The 24,616-nt window shown below is 37.7% G+C and overlaps 1 protein-coding gene across 5 annotated transcripts in view; it reads left to right on the top strand.

Moving 5' to 3' along the window:
* MRC1 (mannose receptor C-type 1) overlaps positions 1 to 24,616 on the top strand; it is a 95,254-nt gene that overhangs the window by 51,639 nt on the left and 18,999 nt on the right. For all 5 annotated transcript variants that reach the window (XM_038529986.1, XM_038529985.1, XM_038529984.1 and 2 more), the window contains 13 exons: positions 460 to 575; positions 3,116 to 3,264; positions 5,389 to 5,588; positions 8,554 to 8,681; positions 9,167 to 9,254; positions 11,593 to 11,737; positions 13,266 to 13,307; positions 14,503 to 14,666; positions 16,265 to 16,332; positions 17,624 to 17,724; positions 18,596 to 18,738; positions 19,121 to 19,235; positions 23,198 to 23,364. In XM_038529986.1, coding sequence (XP_038385914.1) covers positions 460 to 575; positions 3,116 to 3,264; positions 5,389 to 5,588; positions 8,554 to 8,681; positions 9,167 to 9,254; positions 11,593 to 11,737; positions 13,266 to 13,307; positions 14,503 to 14,666; positions 16,265 to 16,332; positions 17,624 to 17,724; positions 18,596 to 18,738; positions 19,121 to 19,235; positions 23,198 to 23,364 — 1,626 coding nt within the window. The remainder of the gene's footprint in view (positions 1 to 459; positions 576 to 3,115; positions 3,265 to 5,388; positions 5,589 to 8,553; positions 8,682 to 9,166; positions 9,255 to 11,592; positions 11,738 to 13,265; positions 13,308 to 14,502; positions 14,667 to 16,264; positions 16,333 to 17,623; positions 17,725 to 18,595; positions 18,739 to 19,120; positions 19,236 to 23,197; positions 23,365 to 24,616) is intronic.

The raw sequence follows: 24,616 nt of genomic DNA, 5'->3' as shown, positions 1-24,616 counted from the left end.
AACCATGCAGAATCATGTTGCCATAAGTGTGATAATTATTCTCCTAGGACCAGATGATACAGCTTTACAGTCACTACCTACTTTTGGCTTCAGTAGGCAACTAGGCTTGCTACTCAGCAAATTATTTCCTGTGGTTACTTATTCTAACACTGAAATCTTCACCATTCTGTTCAGGGTCCTCAGTAAGCATTTCAAAAATCACTTTTGTTGGAAGATGTAACAGGAGTGGTGAGAGTAAATGTCCTGCCTCTAGTTTTGTGGCATAATTTGTCCTAAGAGGAACAATGTACTACTGTTTTCTTTATTCATATAAATATTTTTCATTGCATTTCAAATTTTCCAGATTTGTGTTCTCCACATACTCCTATTATTTATCAATTTATGTTTCATGGTATAGGAATTACTGAAATAATATTATTTAATCAGTATCCATGATAATCTGCTTGATAACATTAACAGGGCTGGAAAAGACATGGCTTTTACTGCTATTTGATTGGACACACACTTTCAACATTTACAGAAGCTAACCAAACCTGTATAAATGAGAAGGCTTACTTAACAACTATTGAAGACAGGTATGCAACTACTTTAATTTTATTTGAACGTATGTCAAATAATGAAATGTTTTCAGAGAAGCCTAAATATCAACATGCTCTAAATTTCTGGAAGTTACATGTGATCTATCCTGAGGTATGGCTTGCAGAAGTAGGAGCATTAAAAAAATCATATTCTTTTTGGAATTATTCACTTGTAAATACTATAAAGTATTTTGCTTCTTTTAGAACTATGAAGCAATATTCAGGACAGTTTATTAATATTCTAGTAAACATAGTTTGTGGGTCTGACTTTTTTCTGATCTAGTATATGTCAAATTTTTTAAGGCAAGGAAACTGAGTAAAACTTATTAGTTCAAAAAATGCTGCTTTCTATCTTACCACTATCTGCACCAAAAAAGGTGATAGAGAGATTTAATGAATATAAATTTTTTATTATTCCCTTATATCCTTCTGTGCTTTCTTTTTTGCTTTGCTATGCTTGCTAGACTGTTAGGTCCAGAAAAATAACATAGACATAGAGGATATTTTATATAACTTTTGACTTCTAGCGTCCCAACCATCTTTGAGGTTTTAGTTTTTATTTATCTTGCCCATAATCTTTACAAAGCACTGGATTAGGCACTGAAGAAACTTAAAAGAAATTTTAAAATGTGCATTTGATTTATAATAAAAAGATAAAAACAAGTTGTGTTTTAATGCAAGAAGTTATATCCATTGGCCTTTTAAGGCACACCCAATAAAATGTAGAGAATGCTATTGATATTTTAAAAAATTCTTTGATAAAAACAAAAAAGAGATATCATAGAATTTGTATAGTCTTTGTAAAAGAGCTTGTATTTCAACCATATTCTTTTTTTCATGTGCAATTAAATACCTAATATATTGTTGCATACTCATATAATGCTAATGCCTGAAAATCTGAACATAGATCCTTTTTTATCTTATGACAAGATGAACTTTACATCTTTAAGTATTATGGGAATATATTCTGATCTGCATTGTAATTGATCTTTTGGTTCATCAGAGCAGAGATTTCCCTATATTTTATATTTTGGGTTTGTTTTCCTTTGTGTTTTCTATGATATTTATATTCAGGAGCTCCCTAACTCTGTGGTTAAATTTGATTTCTAGACATTTGAGAAAAATTGAGTTTAGGACTTTGACATTTTTTTGTTTTTTCAATGTAGGGAATGAAATTACTCAGATTAGGGTCATATCAATGTTCTGTTATGGTAACCTCCACATTTCCGTCTCTGCTCTCTCTGGAGCCATCACCTCTCTTCATTGCTGGAAACTTTGAGCTTCACTTCTCTTTTCTTTTCTTTTCTTTTCTTTTTTTTTTTTTTTTAAAGATTTTCTTTATTCATGAGAGACACCAAAAGAGAGAGAGAGAGAGAGAGAGAGAGAGAGAGAGAGAGAGGCAGAGGCAGAGACACAGGCAGAGAGAGAAGCAGGCTCCATGCAGGTAGCCTGATGTGGGATTCAATCCCGGGACTCCAGGATCACACCCTGGGCTGAAGGCAGGCGCTAAACCACTGAGCCACCCAGGGATCCCTTCACTTTTCTTTTGCTCCAAAGAAAGATTTTTGCCCATGTTTCTGGTTCATTGTGTAATGTTTGTCAGTGAAGACAAACTTTGGTTGCTTTACTAACCAAATTGTGTCATTACCAGATTATGTCAAATACATGGTGGATAAGATCTAAAGGGAGAGAAAATGGGGAAATTTGTGACTCTGCTCCCAGTTCTTTCTAGACATTGAATCTCTGCTTCTCTGTTTTTCTCAATAATTTCCTCTTTTGTTTCAGACCTGAGATAAGAGAATAAAATTGAAGGGGAAATCCTCACAGATTTTTCCATCTGTATCATCCTTGATAATGTTACAGCCTCACGATTTACTTAACTAAGAACTGTGTAGAGCATTTGAAATATTTGAAAAGTGGACTAATTTTTTTAAACAACGTATTTCAAAGAGGCTATAGAACTCTTTATAGCTAAAGAACTAATTTTTTTAAACAATGTATTTCAAAGAGGCTAAAGAACTACTTTGCGTTTTCAGAATTCTCTTACATTTTGAGGATGGGCATAGGGACTGGTGAGGAATAGGGATAAATGGTTTGTATATATATGAATGATTTTATTCACTCAGCCCTATGGTATTTTCCCTCATTTCCTTATTAGAAATTTGTGTAATTTATTTATTTATTTATTCTTAAAGATTTATTTATTTATTTGACAGAGGGAGAGAGAGCACGAGCACAAACAGGGAGAGCAGCAGGCAGAGGGAGAGGGAGAAGCAGGCTCCCTGCTGGGCAGAAATTCAGCTGTGGGGCTCCATCCCAGGACCCTGAGATCATGACCTGAGTGGAAGGCAGACACATAACCGATCAAGCCACTTAGGCACCTCAAGTTTGCATAATCTAAATGACATATCAACATGACACACTATGTTTGAATTACCAACTAAATCATTAACTCAAACATACAATTGAGATACTTTTCATGTGGCTAATTAGAAAAATTCACATTTCTAAAATTTAGTTAAATTTTTTTTTTAAAGATATGAACAAGCTTTTCTGACTAGTCTGGTTGGATTGAGGCCTGAAAGATATTTTTGGACAGGACTTTCAGATGTGCAAAACAAAGGGACCTTTCAGTGGACCATTGAGGAAAAGGTTCTGTTCACCCACTGGAATTCAGATATGCCAGGTATGTTCAGTACTTGGGGCTGCGGTTTTCATTCAACCTCCAAATCGATTGGGCAAAGCTTATTATCCTTCCATGTGCCTTTCCAGATAGACTGTGTGCACTAATTATGCTTTCAGCATTTTATATTTCATTCTCTGTTTCTTTCTAATTTTCTAATTCGTTTACAGTGGTGTAAAAACAGGGAAGGAAAAACTACTGGTTGTCTGGTATGACCTTGTTTGAAAAATATTTAGGAAATCCTAAATGGCCACAGATGTTCCAAATGGTTAACTTATTTCTGTAACCTTAAAATTATATTAAAGGGATTTAAACTTTTCAGTGCAGCGATGAATGGAACTATTCTTGTGCTTCAGTGGTGGGGCAAGGAATTGTGCTTACATGGGACTCATTATTCTACTGTCTTGTATGTACTGCCCTTAGCCTTTTATATATCCTGGATTTTATTTTATCCTTATAAGAAACCTGCAAGGTAAATTTAAGTATCTTTATTTTAAAGATGTGGAAACTAGAACTCAGAAAATTTATGTGACTAGAAATATTGCAAGCATGGATTTAGACTAGCCTATGTAATTCCCAGATCGGTACTACTTGCACTAATACTGCCATGACTCCCTATCAATTTTGATTTGCCTTCCCTGGGAAGTAGTTTTGGAAATAGCCTCTGAAAGATTGTTTGCCTTCTTTATATACTGCTATAGCATGTGACATTATTCAGTGTAACACCGCCCAGAAATTCCACATCCTTTATAGCAAATGTTTCACTGTGTCTGGGCTAAAAGCTAAAGCAAGACCCTTAGCTTAAGTTCATGAATTTGCTATTTGGCCTAATAAGTCCTAATCTTTTTTTAAAGATTTTATTTATTTATCCATTTATCCATGACACAGAGAGTCAGAGGGAGAAGCAGGCTCCCTGCAGGGGGCCCCATGTGGGACTCCATCCTGCAACCCCAGGATCACACCCTGAACCGAAGGCAGACGCTCAACCACTGAGCCACCCAGGCGTCCCTAATAAGTCCCAATCTTCAAAAGTTCTTTTAATTTGTATTCACAAATTATTGACAAAAAAATAGATGAGTAATTTGGATAGTGTGATTCTTGGTTAATTGTTGAATGTTCTGAAAGGCAGTACAACCAGTTTATTTTTAAATTATTAACTGGACAGGATATTAAAAACTAAGTATAGACTTTTTTTTAAACATCAGTAGGAGTGGTAATTCTTACTCTCTAGGCCAAACTCCTTATTTTCACGGGTGTTGCTCATTCAGCAGGGGACCTCGAGAGATTCATCCTGGAATGTGCTGGAAATAAAAATGGATGAAATCAGAGCCATGGAGAAGGAGAGATCTTAAAGAAAATGTTTTGGAAAAGATATGCCTCCCCAGAACTTTGAGAGTTACCTCTAAAAGCTTGAAGTCCATTAAAAGAATAGCAATAAAAGATTATCTCATTCTAGCAGCAAAGACTCCTGCTGGTTTCAATGTTCCATCTTAATGAATTACTATTTGGAAATAATCACAACTGTAAAACAGATTTTATTTTATTTTATGTGCCTTTTTATCCACTAAAGCTGGCCCTCATTATAACTCTGTAAGGTAGGTAGGGATATTTGCCTTTTAAGGTGAGGAAACCAATTCAACATAGTTACATTATCTATGAATAACTAAAATCTCTCTCTCAGTTGTATTTCATTTTGAAGTGTGTGAAGAATTTCTGTTTTGAGAGACCTATGGAAAAAAAGGGGTTCTTAAAAAAACCCTTAAATAACTCACCTTAAACCACTATTTTTACCATGATGGTAAATTTCATCATACCAAAATTATTGTATCGTTAAATATCTATATGCGGGGCACCTTGTCAGACGTTAGAAATACAAAATGTTATCAAAACCTTGACATATGATATCAAAGTTCTGCTCAGGGATTTAGGCCACAGAAATAAAAGGTAAATAGCAGTTCAAAATAGTGTAAATGAATTGCAAAATGCTGCTGGATTTCTCACCTATATGTTGTCTTCACATACAGACTTTACCATGTCGTTTGACACTCGGGTTTGCACTCTCTTCTGTGAGCGTGGTCTACCGTTAATAGCACCTGTTAAGTGAATTCTGTTATGTATTTAATACAGGCCGAAAAACAGGATGCGTTGCCATGAGAACGGGACTTGCAGGGGGCTTGTGGGATGTTTTGAGATGTGAAGAAAAGGCTAAATTTGTGTGCAAACACTGGGCAGAAGGAGTAACTCGCCCGCCGGAGCCCACAACAACCCCTGAACCCAAATGTCCAGAGGATTGGGGCACCAACAGTAAAACAAGCTTGTGTTTCAAGGTGAGTATCGATTGCTAAGCTAATAAAGAATCATGTGAGGAATTCAAACAGGACCAAAAACCACAGTGCTCAGGCTCTACCCGTGAAAATTCTAATTTTATTAATTTGGAAAGGGAGCTGGGCTTCAGTTTTTAAAAAAGCTCTCCTTGAGTGCATGTCAATGACCAATTGCATTTCAGCTAACAAACCCAACTCACAGAAGCTTTCTTCACATGCTTTGCCTTCATCACCCTCCCTCTGTGTCTCCTTTTTTTTTTTTTTTTTATTTATTTATGATAGTCATCACAGAGAGAGAGAGAGAGAGAGAGGCAGAAACATAGGCAGAGGGAGAAGCAGGCTCCATGCCGGGAGCCTGACGTGGGATTCGATCCCGGGTCTCCAGGATCACGCCCTGGTCCAAAGGCAGGCGCTAAACCGCTGCGCCACCCAGGGATCCCCCCTCTGTGTCTCCTTGCTCCCAGGCTTCCTTGCCCTAGTCTGAGCTCTCACTTGTCTGCATCTCAAATGAAAATTTCTGTTTCACTTCATGTGATCCCACTGCATCTCATTTACCCCTGTTCTTAGAGCCCAAGCTTTTAGGTAAGTGCACTGATAATGCCAAATGGACATCTTAGAGGTAATGGTCCATTTTTCTGGTTTAGTGCCTGGTTGTTACACCTGATGGGATGTGAAGGCATTCCGTGCCCTTTCGATGACAATTTGTTATTCTGCTATCATTTTATCCATTCCAAGATCACACCATCCATTTTCTACTTAGGGAGTCAAGTTGACTAAAATGAATGAGATAAAAACTTCAGTGAATTACGCATTTGTGTCTTTTTTTTTCACTCTTTCATCCTTTCTTGAGAAAATTAGACTTAGTCAAATACAGAAAAGTGTTTATCTACTGCTTAATGATACTATTCTCTAATGTCCCACTCTCAGGACCTCTTTTACTTAGTCCCTTGAGTGGCATATGACCATGGCATGCCTTGGTACACACTTAGGCAAGGCTAAGGGAAAACTTGAATTACTAACATGTATCAGAATGAGGCTGGTTAGTCTTCTGGAACTCATGGGGCATGACTAGTTGGATTAGCCACTCCCACTACTAGCCATGGAGACTGCTAACCTGTTCAGTCCAGTCTGGGCTAAATGCATAATTTGCCTAGAAGGGACCATTTGGGGCCAAGATAGAAGAGGATTTTGTAAATGAGTTAATTGAAGATGAACATAAAGCAAATCAGGTGTTTATTGTGGCATCTGGAAACTTTTGAATTAAGTACACAAAGGCCAATTTCATCCTATACATGGCCATTCACTGGAGGGTGGTAGGCTGTGGAGATTTGTTGCAGGATTTTGAGAAAAGTGGTAGAATTCTTCAGAGCTGGGAAGTGAACAAGGGTTCTGGTAGAGATGTTATCCAGATGGATATTCAACAAATTAGAATATGTGCTTCGTTAGAAAATTATATGGCTTTAGAGGTGCTTAGATAGGGTTTGTTTGGAAATATATGGACCATCTTTGTACATATTAAGATATAGGAGTTATTAATAAAATTTAGGTGATAGTAAATTTATTTAAGAAAATCTTAGGGTGCCTGGGTGGCTCAGTGGTTGAGCGTCTGCCTTCAGCTCAGGTCATGATCCCAGGGTCCTGAGATTGAGTCCTGCATTAGGCTCCCTGCAGGGAGCCTGCTTCTCCTTCTGTTTGTGTCTCTGCCTCACTCTCTGTATCTCTCATGAATAAATAAGTAAAATCTTTAAGAAAAAACAAAATCTTATATCACAGTTGAGCAGGTTGAGGTGCTCACAGGAATCTTGGGAGTTATTGATGTGGAAAGTTGCTCAGGGTACTTTTTGTCTAGATAGCTCAAGTTAGGGTCAGGGTGAAGATTGCCTTGAGTTATGTGGTGACATCTGGGCAGCCATAGTCAGTTGTGAGCAAATCCTATTTCCCACAGGCCTATGATAGTAGGGACCATGACTCATGAGAAACAATGAATGAAAATTAGAAAAGTTGGGGGATACAATGGACTCCTACAATATTTGCATACAGACAGGTATTTCCCAGTCTGGGATTCCATTTCACTGTAGGCTTCTGGGTAATAGGAGATATTCCCTAATTTATATGATCTATTAAATTTAGTTCAGCTCATAACCTTTTTAGATGCTTTACCAAATACATGTCTTTTGTGGCATGTGCTTTAAAAGTTGTTAAAACAGGCAATGATAAGAAAAAAAAAGACAAGACCATTGTAAAGGACACCAGCTACAGAGTATTGGAATACTGCCAGGTTATTCATTGTTTAAGCTAAACAGGATAACAAACTATGGCACATTTTTTGTTGTTTTTGAAGTTTTCCTTATTTGTGTTTTGTTGCTATCTCTCAAAAGTTTTTGGGGGCACCTGGGTGGCTAAGTCAGTTAAGTGTCTGACTCTTGATTTTGGACTAGGTCATGATATCAGGGTCATGAGATCAAGCCTTGAGTCAGGATCCAGGCTGAGTGTGGAGTCTGCTTAAAATTCTCTTTCTTCCTCTCACTCTGCTCCTCCACTCCCCCTGCTTGCACAAGCTTTCTCTCTCTCTCTCAAAAAAAAAAAAAAGAGAGAGAGAGAGAGACAAAAGTTTTTCTTTCTTTCCCATCTCAGTGCTGCTTTCTACACCTAACCAAATTAAGCCTGTCTTCTACAGTGAGCTGTATGCTTTCCCATATTTCTGAAACTTCTAAGATTTTAATCTAATTTCTCTTGTGCCATAACATGCTTTTATTTTTTAAGGTTTTCTCAACAAAATCATCTCGCACATTTTGTTACCCAAATACTTACTTCTAAATTGATTTTCAACCAAGAGAATTACATTGTTTTGCACCATAGAGGTGTCTTATTTCTCTAAAGTGAAATCTCATCAAAAGTAAATAATTAATTCTCTTGATTTGGTAAGCAATGAAGTGAAAAATAACTTTTGAAACTATATCATCTTTAGCTATTTGCAAAAGGAAAACATGAGAAGAAAACATGGTTTGAATCTCGAGATTTTTGTAGAGCTCTGGGTGGTGATCTAGCTAGTATCAATAATAAAGAAGAACAGCAAGCAATATGGCGATTAATAACGTAAGTGTCTTTTATATAATACTCCTTTCTTTTACCTATCTGATGCTAATGATGTTGAGAAAATTCTTATATTTCTGAAAGTTTTGGCTCATAATGCTACTTTGAGTGCCTATACTGTATACCAAATCCATAGGACCTTTTTGATCTGGCTTCACTTCCAAATGCTTTAATTTTGTAGGTATAAATCCTGTGACAAATTGCTCTATAAAAGTACCAGACACTCAATACATGTTATTAAATCAATAAATTAATATCTTTCAGTGCTTTATAATTAAATATGCTCAATCGGCGGCTCCTTTTCAATATATTTATGAGGTGTACCAAATTGCACAGCAATTGCATAATGCTTTTATTTATTCATTGAATCTCTTTCCCTGTATACTAATTTAAGTTTGGAAGGTAGTTTAAATTTGATTAGCTCTTCTAGGTAACTAGACTTGTTTTATCCAATAGTATAAGCTCTCTTGGTGTCTTGTAAATTACAGGGCTAGTGGAAGCTACCATGAACTGTTTTGGTTGGGATTGACATATGGCAGTCCTTCAGAGGGCTTTACTTGGAGTGATGGTTCTCCTGTGAGTAATTTAATTATATACCATTTTCTTAGTTTATCATGTATTTATTTTCATGCTATCCTATGGCTTAATCCAAGTTTTTCATAAAACAGATTATTATTAATAACTAGAAACATTTTTCTATGCAGAAGTAAATGCTATTTTGGATCTTTATTCTGCTCCTGCCTTAATATAGTTTTCCTGTTCACCCAAGGTTATAAGCATAGTGGACTGGATGAAAAAAAATTAGAAAACTCATTTTGCTAGTTTAAATAAAATAATGTTTTCATTCTATCATGCAAAATTTTGTGCGAGTAGTTCAACTTCTTAAAAATTGAGTTTCAAACAAGTGTTGGCGAGGATGTAGAGAAAAAGAAACCCTTGTGCACCATTGATGGGAATACAAACTAATATAGCCACCCTGAAAAACAGTATGGAGGTCCCTCAAAAAGTTAAAATTGAATTTCCATATAATCTAGTAATTGCACTACTGGGTATTTACAACAAAAATATAGAAACTCTAATTCAAAGGGTACATGCACCCCTGTGTTTGTTGCAGCATTATTTACAATAGCTAAACTATGGAAGCAGCCCAAGTGTCCGTTGATAGATGAATGGCTAAAGAAGATGTGGGGTGTAAATTACTATATATAATGGAATATTATTCAGCCATGAAAGGAATGAAAATTTGCCATTTGCAACAACATAGATGGAGCTAGCTAGTATAAGTTCAGTAAAATAAGCCAGTCAGTCATACAATACTGTATGATTGCAGTCATATGTGGAATTTAAGAAACAAAACAAATGAGTAAAGGAAAAAAAGAGAGACAAACCAAGAAACAGACTCTTGACTATAGAGGACAAACTGGTGGTCACCAGAGGGAGGAGGGTGGGAAGATGTGTAAAAGAGGTGAAGGAGATGTAGAGTACACTTACCATGATGAGTGCTGAGTAATGTGTAGAATTGTTGAATCACTACATTGTACACCTGAAACTAATATAACCCTGTATGTTAATTATACTGGAATTAAAATTAAAAACTTATATGAAAAATTGAGTGTTTACAGCCTTTTATAGACCAGGAGATCTGGGAACAAATTTCAAGAATCCATTAGTAACCACTAGGCCTTGTCAGCCTTCCCCATTCTCGGGAATGGAGAAGTGAGAGGCTAGGACACATGCTGGCGGCATTTAGTGTTCCAGTCATCCCAGGAAGTGATTTTGTGTAATTTCAGTTCTACCTCCTCTTATAAACCATCAGCAATTTTTCAAGGCACTGAAGTAAAGTGATTTAATTCATAGCTCCATTGGCACTTGGATTTCATATTGATATTTTTGGAAAATGCTTCATCTAAAACTCTCTTGGCTCTGATTCCACACTGAAAACTGCAAAGGGAACCTGAACCCATCCCCTTCATTGATTTTCACTGTTAATTTAGGTGAAGTGTGGTAGCTTTGTTAGGAGTATTTCATAAGTCCTTTTCTTTTATAAGAAGAACTAATTGTACTTCTCTTTTTTTTTAAATTTTTTTTAATTGCACTTCTCTATCCTGCCTAGCTAAAAAGAGAAAGTTTCCAACATCACAGTGAAATACTATCCTTTAAGCAGTAGGGATATGACAGATTTAGGGATTCCCAATACTGAGAAGTGGGGCTTTTTTTGCTAAGTTTTCCCTATATATATAAATCCCACTTTTTAAAATTTTTTTTATTTATTTATGATAGTCACACACAGAGAGAGAGAGAGGCAGAGACATAGGCAGAGGGAGAAGCAGGCTCCATGCACCGGGAGCCCGATGTGGGATTCGATCCCGGGTCTCCAGGATCGCGCCCTGGGCCAAAGGCAGGCACTAAACCGCTGCACCACCCAGGGATCCCTAAATCCCACTTTTGCAGCCCTGGATCCATTTTATTAATAAGACCACAGAAAAATTTTTTTTAAAGATTTTATTCATTTATTCGTGAGAGAGAGAGAGAGAGAGAGAGGCAGAGACTCAAGCAGAGGGAGAAGCAGGCTCCATGCAGGGAGCCTGATGTGGGACTCGATCCCGGGTCTCCAGGATCATCCCTTGGGCCAAAAGCAGGTGCCAAACTGCTGAGCCACCCAGGGATCCCCAGACCACAGAAAATTTTATAATAATTAATAGCATATTCTATTAAACTTTGAAACTTTCTATGTAATGGGTGCTATTTCTTTCCTACCCATTTTCATCAACCTTGCTTTCAAAACAAAGTACTGCAAAAAAAAGTAAAAGGATTTAAAAAATGTTAATATACCTTTCTTTTCCTGTTTGGATAAATGATAGGCAGTGGCCTGATATAAATGATTAATGGTTACAATGTAATGTCTCTAACATAGGTTTCATATGAAAATTGGGCTTATGGAGAACCTAACAATTATCAAAATGTTGAATACTGTGGTGAGTTGAAAGGTGACTCTGGTATGTCCTGGAATGATATTAACTGTGAACATCTTAACAACTGGATATGCCAGATACAAAAAGGTATGATAACCTGTGCTTTATTTTATCCTAGATTGGAGAACTAACCTCCTGATATCCTAATATTTTCCCTTTATTAGAAGAACCAAACAAACAAAATAACAAAATAAGGGAACTGGCAGGGTCCATCAATTCACAGGATAAGAATGAAGTCACTGAGTACAGATAAATGTTCCAAAGGAACAGGAGATCAAAAGGCCACCCGGGAATCCTGGACAAGAGTCACGTCCTCTAAAAGAGTTCCCACGAGCTGTGATTCTGGCTCACATTCTACAGGGGTAGGAGTGGGTGTAATGCAAATACCATTTCTTTTGGGGATATTTACCCCCTGACCTATGTCAGCCATCCAGTAGGTGAAAATTTCCCAAATATTCTAAATATTGATTTCTTAAATAAATGTTCAGCACAAAGCACAAGCACCATTTTGAGGTGCTTGGTACTACTACACCCACCATGCTATTGGTGGTCAAAAAATATCACTGCATGCTATCAGTTATGATCTGGGACTCAGAAAGTTCCGCATATCCGAGTCAGGCATTGAAGTCAGAGGATCCAGGTTCTTATGTTCAGATAAAGGAATAAACAGATCTTCCCTGGAACCACACTTTACATAATCTTCCTCCTTTGTAAACAGTTAAGTGGAACCACATTGCCCTCTGCTGTTGGGGACCTTGGCTACTGTCCCAACGCCACTGCTTAGATAGAGACACAACCCTGTTGCTCTCCCACTGTCTGTCTGCTTATTTTCCCTACTTCTGCATAGATTAGTGTTTTCAAAGTTTTTCAAATGGAGGAATAAATGGTGACCAGTTTTTCTTTAGAGGTCTCCTAACTCCCAATGACTAGTTTCTTTGTGTATTGTTAGTAGCTCTATTCTTAACAGATGTTAAATACATTAAGTCAAGCTGGGTAACCTGAGTCCTTTTATCAGGTTCCAACAAAGTCCAGATACATCATTAACTACTTGGACAGAAAGTTTATTTAACTTTTAGTAAAATATACATTTAATAAAAATGAGATTCTTTTGAAGAAAACATTTTATAAACAAATAGTTCATCTTTAATGGTTTCAAATAATAAAATTTTAAGTAATTTCACAGCTAATTATCATCTATTGAGTACCTTCTACATACCAATAGCACACATATTTTACCCTACCTCTCTACACATACTACTAACTCCTTTTTGCAGTTGAAAGAATTGAAGGTAGGCAATTTAAGCCCTAGTCTGGGATTTGAACCTAGGCTTTCTGAATCCAAAACTTGTGTTCCTTTTTTTTCTTTATATGACACTATTTGTTGGCCCTGAAAAGTGTCTTCCAATTTCTGGTGGCTGTTACTTACCTAATTCTGCTGTCCTTCATTCTCTAACTCTACGACATGGTAAGAGAATTAGGGAGTGGAAGAGGAGGAGACAGAGAGAGCAGTTATATTTTTAGCTATTTTGACCCAGTGAAAATAGTAAAATTAGAAGGACATGTGATTGCAGAAGTTCCAGCATACTTTATGATTTGATTTTCTTTTGTTTTCCAGGAAAAACACCAAAACCTGAGCCAACGCCAGCTCCTCAAGACAGTAGGTGTTTTCATATTTTGTGAACTCCATATCGGTAGCCTTTTTTTCTTCTCTTTCCTTTCTCTATGAGACATACTTAACCTGGGAAGAGCAGAGTTCTTAATATCTTTGAGAATCTTGTGGAAGTCTGGACCTTTTCCTCTAGATGCTCACATGCACAAACACAAGGAGTTTTAATACAATATCTCAAGGCCACTTGAATCAAATCCAAGGGGCTGGATCGCCTCTTTAGTACTGTGTTAGTTTCCAATGGTTCCTGTAACAAATTACCACAAACCCCGTGGCTTAAAGCAACACACACTTATTCAGAAATATGAACTCTGTTTCACTGGGTCAAAATTGGCAGGATCATGCTTCCTCCCGAGGCTCTAAGGGAGAATCTGATTCCTTGCCTTTATTAACTTCTAGAACTTCATTTCTTGCACTTGTTAGTTGGTGGCTCCCTTCTCCATCTTGCAAAACCAGCACTGTAGCATCTTGCTTCATTTATCACATTCTATTCTTCTTCTGTAGTCAGATCTCCCTCTTTAAGGATATTTGTGATTATATTAGGGCCCGCTGGATAATCTAGGATAATCTCACCCCCATCTCAAAACCCTTAAATTAATCACATGCACAGAGTATCTTTTTCTACATAAGGTAACATTTATGGATTCCAGAGATTAGGACATGGATATCTTTGGGGACTCTTATTCAGCCTACAATAGCACAGAATTGTAGAATACCATGGTTTGGAAGAAGGCTTAGGAGCCCTCCTGGTATGTGAATTCCTTGATTCTCCAGGTATACACTGAAGCACCCAAGTCCATCTGTTACAGGCTCTTTGTTATATTGAGATGAAAGCTGATTTCTCCCAGCTTCCACTTCTTGAACTCAGAACATCATGGGTGCAGGTATGTAACTCCTGCCAGCTCTGTGATCCTATTGATAAAAATAACGCTAAGAGTTCCTTTACCCAATGATGATACATGGAACTTAATTGAGAAGAAAAAGTTCCAGAGTTGATGCAAGGTGGATATCTGGCCTTAGGCAATGCAGTCTGTATTTGGCTTAAATATCTTGCTTATTTGGGTTCTCAGAGTTTCAGATACCTCTGATAAAGCGACTCTGTCCTTTTCACTTTTGTGAACCACACATACCAGATTCTTGAATTTGTCTAAGTAAAATTCATCACCCTTTTTCATTAATTTTTCAGATCCGCCAGTCACTGAAGATGGGTGGGTTATTTACAAAGACTACCAGTATTATTTTAGCAAAGAGAAGGAAACCATGGACAAAGCCAGAGAATTTTGCAAGAAGAACTTTGGCGATCTTGTTTCTATTCAAAGTGAAAGTAAAAAGAAGTTTCTATGGAAATATGTAAGAATTTGATTAATTTAAGAATGAAACAGTGATGTGATAAGCAAAGATAATGCCTACTATTGGTACCCCATGGTGCAATTTCAAGTTATGTGCTGTATTTGAATTTTCTAAGGTTGGGGAAGATGTGAATGCCAGAGGAGGACAGGCAAGTGGTGGCCGTAACAGAAACAAGTGACCTGATTGCTTAAATATTCAATGCAGAGTCACAGAACCCAGAAAGCTTTTAGTCGAGGCTTTGTGAAGACCTACACATGATGGCTTTGAGTTCACTAATTTGATTTTCAAATATCATAATTCTTAACTCGTTGTTATATATCAATCCTGGACTCTTTGTGTACAGTGTAGGTTGATTATTTAAAAACCTATCTTATTTCGACCAAATTGTTGGTTAAAAGCTTGATTATTAAAAAAAAAAAAAGCTTGATTATTCACATAAAAATCTTTCTTGGTTGGGATGCCTGGGTGGCTCAGCAGTTGAGCGTCTGCCTTCAGCCCAGGGAGTGATCCTGGAGACCCGGGATCAAGTCCCACATCAGGCTCCCTGCATGAAGCCTGTTTTTCCCTCTGCCTATGTCTCTGCCTCTCTCTCTTTCTCTCTCTCTCTGTCTATCATGAATGAATAAATAAGTAAATCTTTTAAAAAAATCTTTCTTGGTTGTACAGAAATTGTCACATAACATAGAAAGTATAGGGTTTTTTTTTTCCAAAGGCACTTGGCTTAGTATTTCTTTTTAAAAATCTTCATGACATCCTTGTTGCTTATCAGAAGGGAGGTAAGAGGGAGAGCAGAAAAAAATAAAGTTAACGTAATGAAAAAATAAAAATTCATTTGCTGACAAAGGGATTAGAGTATAGTCTGACTTACCTTCATCTTTGTGGATATATTTTGGTTTGAAATTTTGAGGATATTTCCTAATTTGCACAAATATATATGTGGATGAAGTCTTTCTTCAGAAACAAAATACCATGTGGTTACTTTGTTTTCAAGAATATCTTCCAACAACCTAATAATTACTGTAGCCATTTGGTATTATAGAGAATGATTTAAGGTATTTGTTTTATAACTTCACATTCTTATATAGTGTGCATAGTTTTCTTTTTTAAAGCTTATTTCTTTGTTTCTACACCCAATGTGGGGCTTGAACTGACAATCCTAAGATAAAGAGTTGCATGATCTTCTGACTCAGCCAGCTAAGCACCCCAATATTTTTCTTTTAATTTTTATGAAAAACATAACTTTTACAACAAAATCTCTGCATGAATCTGTTCTTAGAAAAGGTTCCAAATGGGCTGCCTCATTAATAAGTACATTTTGTTTAAGAATTTTCTTATTATAGGGGTGCCTGGGTGGTTCAGTTGATTGAGCATCAACCCTTAGTTTTGGCTTCGGTCATAATCTTGAGGTCCTAAGATCCAGCCCCATGTCAGCCCCAGCTCTGTGCTCAGCATGAAGTCTACTTGAGATTCTCTTTCTCTCCCCATCTGTCCCTCACCCCACTTGCCCTCTCTCTCACAAATAAATAAATATTCTAAAAAAAAGAATTTTCCTATCATATAAGTATGGATTGAACTATATGTAAACTTCCATCCTTTAGGTAAACAGGAATGATGCACAGCCAGCATATTTTATTGGCTTAATGATCAGCTTGGATAAAAAGTTTATGTAAGTACATCAAAATAAAACAACTTTGCTTCAGAGACTAATCTGATAAATATCTAAGAGTTATTTTTAAGACTTTAGTTTTGCTGAATACATTTTTAAAAATCCTACTGAATTCTCAATCTAAAATGCGTCTTTAAAAAAACAAAAGGAATTTTTAAAAATCCTGTTTCATATTTTCAGCATCATAATTCTCAAACAGATAACTCAAAGTCTGATTTAATCTTGCAAAACTCCACCTGTCTTTGTTTTAGGGTTTTGTCACATGTTAGCCAATGATCTACGAAGAAGATATATTATACATATATGAATACTGAACTTATTTTAAAAATTATGATTCCCATTTAGACCATCCTTGGTGCACAGGATTAAAGGGGCCTTTAAGATGCCCCACTTACTGCTTTCACAGCACTACTTTGAAATCCCCTTTCAACTGCACGAAATGCTTTCCCTTCAAAGGAATGACTGTACTGTTTTCCATTAGATACAGGGGCCAGGAAAAGCTGTGGGAGGGAGGAAATTAGTACATTTTTGGGGTTTCTTTCCTTGTTCATTAATACAATGTTCTCCTAAGCTTGAAGAGCAGATATGTCTTCCTGGCTCAGGCACGGATGTTTTAGCCACATATGTTCCGCTTGACCATTAATTGCCATTTTTGAGCAATAGAGAACAAAACTCACACTCATTATTTTTAAAGATCAGAAATGTTTGATGCTTCTTTGGACAAGCACCCATTTTAATCATCTCTAAAATAAGAGGGTTGAATTTGATGATCTCTTGCTCTCTTTCCAGCTAACAGTCTCTGAATTTCTATAATTTATGAAAATAAGTATTGACCCACATACCTTAGGAGAAACCTAGAATAAACATAAAAATCAGAGTATGGGCTTAATGAGAAACTCTGAATTCTTGGTCTCTCTCTATGGGTGGTTTTGTTTTGTAGGAATCATGTCTAATAAGTACTGTGAGAGGCTGTTTGCTTCTGACCCACTTCCAGAGAAACTGGGATCTCCATTATCTCTCTCACTTCAAGACTAAAGGTAGCTTCTTCCAGGGAAGGAAAAGAAGACAGACTAGCCAAGGCATCAGGTTGCTGCAGAGGAGCCCAGTGCCACGGGAAGCAGCAACTTCTTGGGCTTTTTCCTGCTAGTCTCTGTAGACTCCTCTCTTCTGTTTGCTTAAAATTCCATACTCTCTTCATCTTCATTGACTAATCTGTTTCCCACACCAAACTGCAGCCAGTTATCCTAATGTTTGTATTATTACTGCTAAATGCCTGAATTTTCTTTTCCAGTTGGATGGATGGAAGCAAAGTAGATTACGTGGCTTGGGCCACAGGTGAACCTAATTTTGCAAATGACGATGAAAACTGCGTGACCATGTATTCAAATTCAGGTAGACAATATAAAAATCTTCGTGAATTTGCCTTGTCGTATGATGTGTCATCTGCTACATCCCTAGGCTAAAAGTAGCAAGTCGTGCACTTAAATCAGGCAAGAAAAGCAGAGAAAATAAAGAAGTTTAATTTCAGCAGTGTTAACTGTTTGTGAGAATGGATGCTTAACATTTGCTCTAATACATGACACAATTGTGTCGTTTCTCATTTTATGAAACATTTCTTTATGTTTTGATTTGAGCAAAATATCCAGAATGTTTATCTATCTCCCTTCTCTCTCTCCACATCTTTATCTGTAAAATGAGAATAATGATAGAATTTACCTATTGTTGAGAAGATTAAAGATGTAATATATCTAAAACACTAAACAAATGCTTCGTATATATAAGTTTAGATATTATTAGATTACTATTATTAGTTCTTAATAGTGATATAGATAATACATCTGCAACACTAAGTTTATTCTGGGCTCATAGGAAGCTATCTATAAAGTTGAACTATTATCAGTTTAAGTGAAAGAACAAAAGAATATGGCATGGATCTTTCTAGTTACTTGTGTAAAAATGATGGTTGTAGTCTAATCCATTTTCTGAGACTCCTTATAAAACATAAATGCACTGGGGCACCTGGGTGGCTCAGTGGTTGAGCATCTGCCTTTGGCTCAGGTTGTGATCTCAGAGTCCTGGGATTGAGTCCCACATTGGGCTCCCCACAGGGAGCCTGCCTCTTCCTCTGCCTGTATCTCTGCCTCTCTCTCTGTGTCTCTCATGAATAAATAAATAAAATCTATAAAAAAATGCATTTTTTAAAAAAAGAGTGTTTTTAAATGCAAATATGTAAGTCTAACTTAGCTATTTTGTTCTTTGCCAGGGTTTTGGAATGACATTAATTGTGGTTATCCAAATGCCTTCATTTGCCAGAGACACAACAGCAGCATCAATGCCACAGTTGTTCCTACAGTGCCTTCTGTCCCAGGAGGTTGTAAGGAGGGCTGGCATTTTTACAATAACAAGGTACTAAAAAAATTAGTTGTAGTTGTGGCATTGATCAGTGTGTGGATTGACAATGCGAATCTTTCAGTATGGTGGTAACTTTTGCTTCTCTAGTGACTTTAGAAAATTTTAGGCAAGGATAGAGGTTGCTATTTCAAGTTCTCTATGGAAATTGAGAGTATACTTGAAGATACTCTCCAAATGGATGTGTCCTTTGTTCTGAGGAAGAAAACAACTTTGCAAAGGAAGTTTGTGGGTGATAAAACTAACTTAGCCTTTTGGATCTCTGTTTGGTTGGAAAAAAAATTATATTTAGCTATAATCTTCATGAAGAATTTTAATTTCTTTAAAGCAAACACTATTATCTTTACTTAGTTCCTTTTTTTTTTTTCTTTCATCCAAGTGTTTCAAAATCTTTGGATTTGTTGAAGAAGAAAGAAAAAATTGGCAAGAGGCGCGAAAAGCTTGCATAGGATTTGGGGGAAATCTGGTATCAATCCACAATGAGAAAGAACAAGGTATGCAACCATTGTATAATCAGTGATGCCCTTAAATATGTAATTCTTTTCTCCTGCTGATAGTAAATGATATTTTGGTTTTCCAGAGTAAACATTAGGCAGGGAAGAAAACCCAAACACACGTGGAGAACTATTTTATTCAGTTGTAGGCACTGTGCTGGGCATTTAACACAAAAGTCCCTTTTTTTTTTCTTTTTTTTTTTCTATTTTGCATATTTTTTATTGGAGTTTGATTTGCCAACATAGCATAACATCCAGTGCGTGCTCATCCCATCAAGTGCCCCCCTCAATGCCCGTCACCCAGTCACCCCAACCCCCCACCCACCTCCCTTTCCACTACCCCTTGTTCGTTTCCCAGAGTTAGGAGTCTCTCATGTTCTGTCTCCCTCACTGATATTTCCCACTCATTTTGTCTCCTTTGCCCTTTATTCCCTTTCACTATTATTTATATTCCTCATATGAATGCGACCATATAATGTTTGTCCTTCTCTGATTGACTTGCTTCACTCAGCATAATACCCTCCAGTTTCATCCACATTGAACCCAATGGTGGGTGTCATTTCTGATGGCTGAGTAATATTCCATTGTATACATAGACCACAGCTTCTTTTTCCATATTTCTATGGACACCGAGGCTCCTTCCACAGTTTGGCTATTGAGGACATTGCTGCTATAAACATCAGGGTGCAGGTGTCCTGCCCTTTCACTGCATCTGTATCTTTTGGTTGAATCCCCAGTAGTGCAATTGCTCAGTCATAGGGTAGCTCTATTTTTAACTCTTTGAGGAACCTCCACACAGTTTTCCAGAGTGGCTGCACCAGTTCACATTCCCACCAAGAGTGCAGGAGGGTTCCCCTTTCTCCACATCCTCTCCAAAATTTGTTGTTTCCTGTCTTGTTAATTTTCACCACTCTCTCTGGTGTGAGGTGGTATCTCTTTTATTTTTTTTTATTTTTATTTTTTAATAATAAATTTATTTTTTATTGGTGTTCAATTTGCCAACATACAGAATAACACCCAGTGCTCATCCCGTGCCCCCCTCAGTGCCTGTCACCCATTCACCCCCACCACCCGCCCTCCTCCCCTTCCACCACCCCTAGTTCATTTCCCAGAGTTAGGAGTCTTTATGTTCTGTCTCCCTTTCTGATATTTCCTACCCATTTCTTCTCCCTTCCCTTCTATTCCCTTTCACTATTATTTATATTCCCCAAATGAATGAGAACATATAATGTTTATCCTTCTCCGATTGAAAAAGTCCCTTTTCATTGTTAGGACAACTGTGTGAAGCAGGTTATCCTCACCCTACAAGCAGTCAAAGAAGTAGAGTAGTTCTAGAAGTAAAACGGAAAAATTGTTTGTTTTCCATTTATTGTGCCTCTAACTGGTTGATCACATACCTTAAAATGCAATAAAACTAATTTTTAAATATGAACTTTGAGCAAATGGAGACACCCCCCCCCCATAAAATGTAAGGATAAACCAGAGCTTTGAAGAAAATATTGAAGGAGAAAACTCACCATATCTATAGAACAGATTGGAAAATTTATTATACTGTCAAGAGAAAGATAGTTGACCAATTTGGCAATGGTCTTTTCATGGCCACCTTACCTGAAATAGATTTTACAGTATATTATTGACCTGTCATTTTAAGAAGGATGCTGCCCACCTACAGACCAGCCAGATGAAGTAACTAAATTCATGGAAGTTTTGGAAGCCACAGCAGGCATTGAGTGAGGCTTGTTTGAAGGAACCTCAGCTTTCACAGCCCCAGAAAGAGAGGCTGTGGGCTTTGAAAAGAGAAGATGTAAACCTGTATAGTTCCAGAAGGAAGCAAGGGATGGCAGTTGCAAAGAAATAGGTTTAGGCTCAAAATTGGGAAGCCATTCTAACAATTAGAACTGATTAAATAAGTTGTTCTGTGAGCTCTCTACGGGGCTGTGAAATGCTTACACTGGGAAGTTCTCAACGGGATGTCATAGAGTCACACATGCTGACTGGTACAAAGCACGAAAGATCTACAACGAGTGTTTGTACGAATGAGTTTATGTGAGATGTTAAGGGGGAGCTGAGGAACTGCATAATTTCTAAGTTCCCTTTTGGTTCTGAGATTCTTTGACTTCCAGAATCATTTACTAGAAAACATGGTACAAAATATACAAAAGAAGAAAGACACAGGAAAACCCTCTGTGGCACTGTCTCAAATGTTTACTCTGTAAATGCCGCCATGTGCTCTCTTGGAACACATGATACAATAAATCAAACAAAGTTTCACTGAGAGCCTTTGTCAAGTTCAGCAGCTTGCCAGACATTGAAAGAGAAGGGTCAAACCATAGCACACAATAGAAACGTTTTAAGAATATAATATTCATATTTCTCTAACTGGCCTACCACATTTTGGACCTAGCTACCCAGCAGAGAAACATAATAATTGATTTCTTCTCTTAACCACAAAGTGCTGATTCCTGGCATCACAAAATTAGAACCTGGGTAATAGAGATGTGCAGAAGGAAACAATTTTCAGATAAAATAACATTATTCCTGGCAAAACAGACACACGTTGTTGAATTCTTATTGTGGTTGTTGGCAGAAACAAAGTCAGTGCTGAAATCCTGGCAGGTAGTGCTTTTCCACATTCATCTCAAGTTGGGGATGGGGAAAGTTCTGATCTTATTTAGGAAATAAAACAAAACCAAAATAAATATCTAGCTGTGTTCTTCTCGCTCTAAAAAATGTTGAAAGAATTTGTTTTTTTAATTTTAATTTTTATTTATTTATTTTTTTCACCTTTGATTGAGAAATAAGCAAATCCCTGAGCACAGTGGTCACTGCGTCTGCTAGTCTGGCAGGAGAATAAACACGTAACAGTGACCCTTCTGTGGAATGTTTGTTCATGAATAAACAGATAATTGTATCTCTTCAGGCTTCTTTCTATTTTGCATTTTCTTTTTAATAACCCAAATGCTTAGTCATTCAGTATCCTATTTGCATTTGGGAGTCGGATTTAAGCATGTTTGGAAAATATTCTGTAGAGTTGATGTTCATTCACCTAGGTGTCCGTGGCTGCTGGCAGATGAGGTCACTAGCCATGGAAGGCAGCGTGTGGTGTGGGAGGCGTGCAGAAGGGCAAATGGACAGGGGATGGGGCATGTCTTCACTTAAGCCCCTTACAGCATCTGAATATTTGCCACCAACCTCTCTGTGCAGAACTGGCAAGGAAGCAAGAGGCCACACTTGTTCTACATTCTGTGCATTTTTCCAAATCTTCTCTCCTACTGAGGGGAGTGCTTAGCATCATGATGCCCCCTTGGTCCAAGCACACCTGGTGGACGGCCACCAACCCCTGACAGTTGCTCCCCGGGAGAAGTTCTAATTGGGTGGCTCTTTTGGTTTGGAAATCCAAAGTAGTGATAATGTGACAGCCTAATGCTTCTTGTTTTGACAAGTAGGTTTCATTTTTAGAAGTTTTCTGGATGAAGCACCCTGTTTGCCCCCTCATTATTATAATCAGATTGTCTTATTTAAAGAATCAGGACACCTGCAAACTCATGGGATGACTGCGTATGAATTAGAAACAGTGCCTCTTCCTGCAGGATGGCAGGCAGCCACAACCCAGATTGGGCTGTATGAAATGGAGCACAGGGCCTGGGATGGATTTCAGCCACCCTGTCCCAGTTCCCCACTGCCCTTGGGCAGGGCACGGCCTGCACAACTATCTGCAGCGGCCCGGATAAATACCCAGACTTTTATTATACGAAACTTTCCAAAGTACAAAGTGAAGTGATAACGTGATGTTAGGTTAGAATGTGTTTGTTTTCATGGTAAGTGCTTTGAAATCATAATAAAGACATGAATCATGTACTCAATGTTTTAAAATTACGTATTTTGAATATTTTCCGTAGTTTGAGTATCTTCCTCCCCTCCCCCACCAAAGTTTAAAATTACCCTGTGGAACTTTCTTTCAGCATTTCTTACCTATCATATGAAGGACTCCACTTTTAATGCCTGGATTGGGCTGAATGATGTGAATTCAGAGCACACATTCCTTTGGACGGATGGGCGAGGAGTTCATTTTACAAACTGGGGGAAAGGTTACCCTGGTGGAAGAAGGAGCAGTCTTTCCTATGAAGATGTAAATATCAGTTTCAGGTCACCTCTCCATGCACCGTCAGCCTACTTAGAGTCATCATATTAGTGATTAATCTGTGAAAAATCTACCAGAGTTCTCCTTGATCTGGTTCATTCTTGCGGATCTTAAGTGTTTTAGATTGAGCCAACCTCGAGGGAAGGGGTGTAAATTCAGTTATGGACTCTTCAGCTTGTGGGGTAGGTGGTGGCGGCCTCAATGGATGGGAAAGCCAGCTCCAATCTGGGCCTATGTTGCAGTCAGTATGTACACTTGAACCCAGAGTTATCAATTTTAGCTGTATCAACTGCCTCTAAACTCTTGAAGCTTGTATCATTAGGGGTTTACGTCTGGCAGCTACTGCTACTTTTTTTTTTTAAAAAAGATTCTTATTTATTTATTCATGAGAGACACAGAAATAGGCAGAGACATAGGCAGAAGGCGAAGCAGGCTTCCTGTGGGGAGCCCGACGTGGGACTCAATGCTAGGACCCCAGGATCAGGACCTGAGCCGAAGGCAGACGCTCAACCACTGAGCCACCCAGATGCCCAGCTACTACTACTTCTAAAGATAGAAATTATCATGATTGAGTTACTACTTGTAGAGCACTTACTGTGTGCCACTGTGCTCGCTGCTCTCATATATTAACCTAAGAGACAGATAATTGTTTCTTTATTTTAGTACTTTTAATCTTGTATCATTGGACAGTCAACCCATCAGTGTTAAACACCGCACTAGGCATTGAGGAAAAACATGAAGAAACAAAAGATTTTGTTCTTGTCTTAAAGAAGCCCACACTTTTGTTAGACTACAAGTCTTCCACGGGAAAGAAGATGGTGAGAAATGCAAGGGCGTGATGGCGGGATCAGTTATAAAGCCCTGTAGTAGTTAGGAGGAAAGAAGCTTACTGTGGGATAGAGTGATCTCTCAAGAGGTTTAAAACAATGATCGGGTGTGCGGGGTGGGGAAGGCCATGCTAACTGGGCAAGGTGAATAAAGTCTTCAGGAAAAAGACACCAGGTAGGGCTGGGCAGGAGTACATGACTTTGGATATAACAAGGCTTTTATACAGAAAGGAAGTAGGAGTAAACTTTGAAAGGTTGATGCAGAATTTAGAGAAATTTAAATGCCCCATTTAAATTGGACTTTGTCAGATAGGCAGCAAGAAAAGGTTAGAGCAGAAAAATTATCTGATCACAATGGTGCCTTTACAATAACTAATTGGGTTAGCTCTGTGTAGGGCAGATACATTTAGGTG

The sequence above is a fragment of the Canis lupus genome, chromosome 2 (genome assembly GCF_011100685.1).
Source record: "Canis lupus familiaris isolate Mischka breed German Shepherd chromosome 2, alternate assembly UU_Cfam_GSD_1.0, whole genome shotgun sequence".
Classification (NCBI taxonomy): Eukaryota; Metazoa; Chordata; class Mammalia; order Carnivora; family Canidae; genus Canis; species Canis lupus.
The sequence above is the reverse complement of the archived record's forward strand: the minus strand, read 5'-3'. Positions and strand labels throughout refer to the sequence as shown.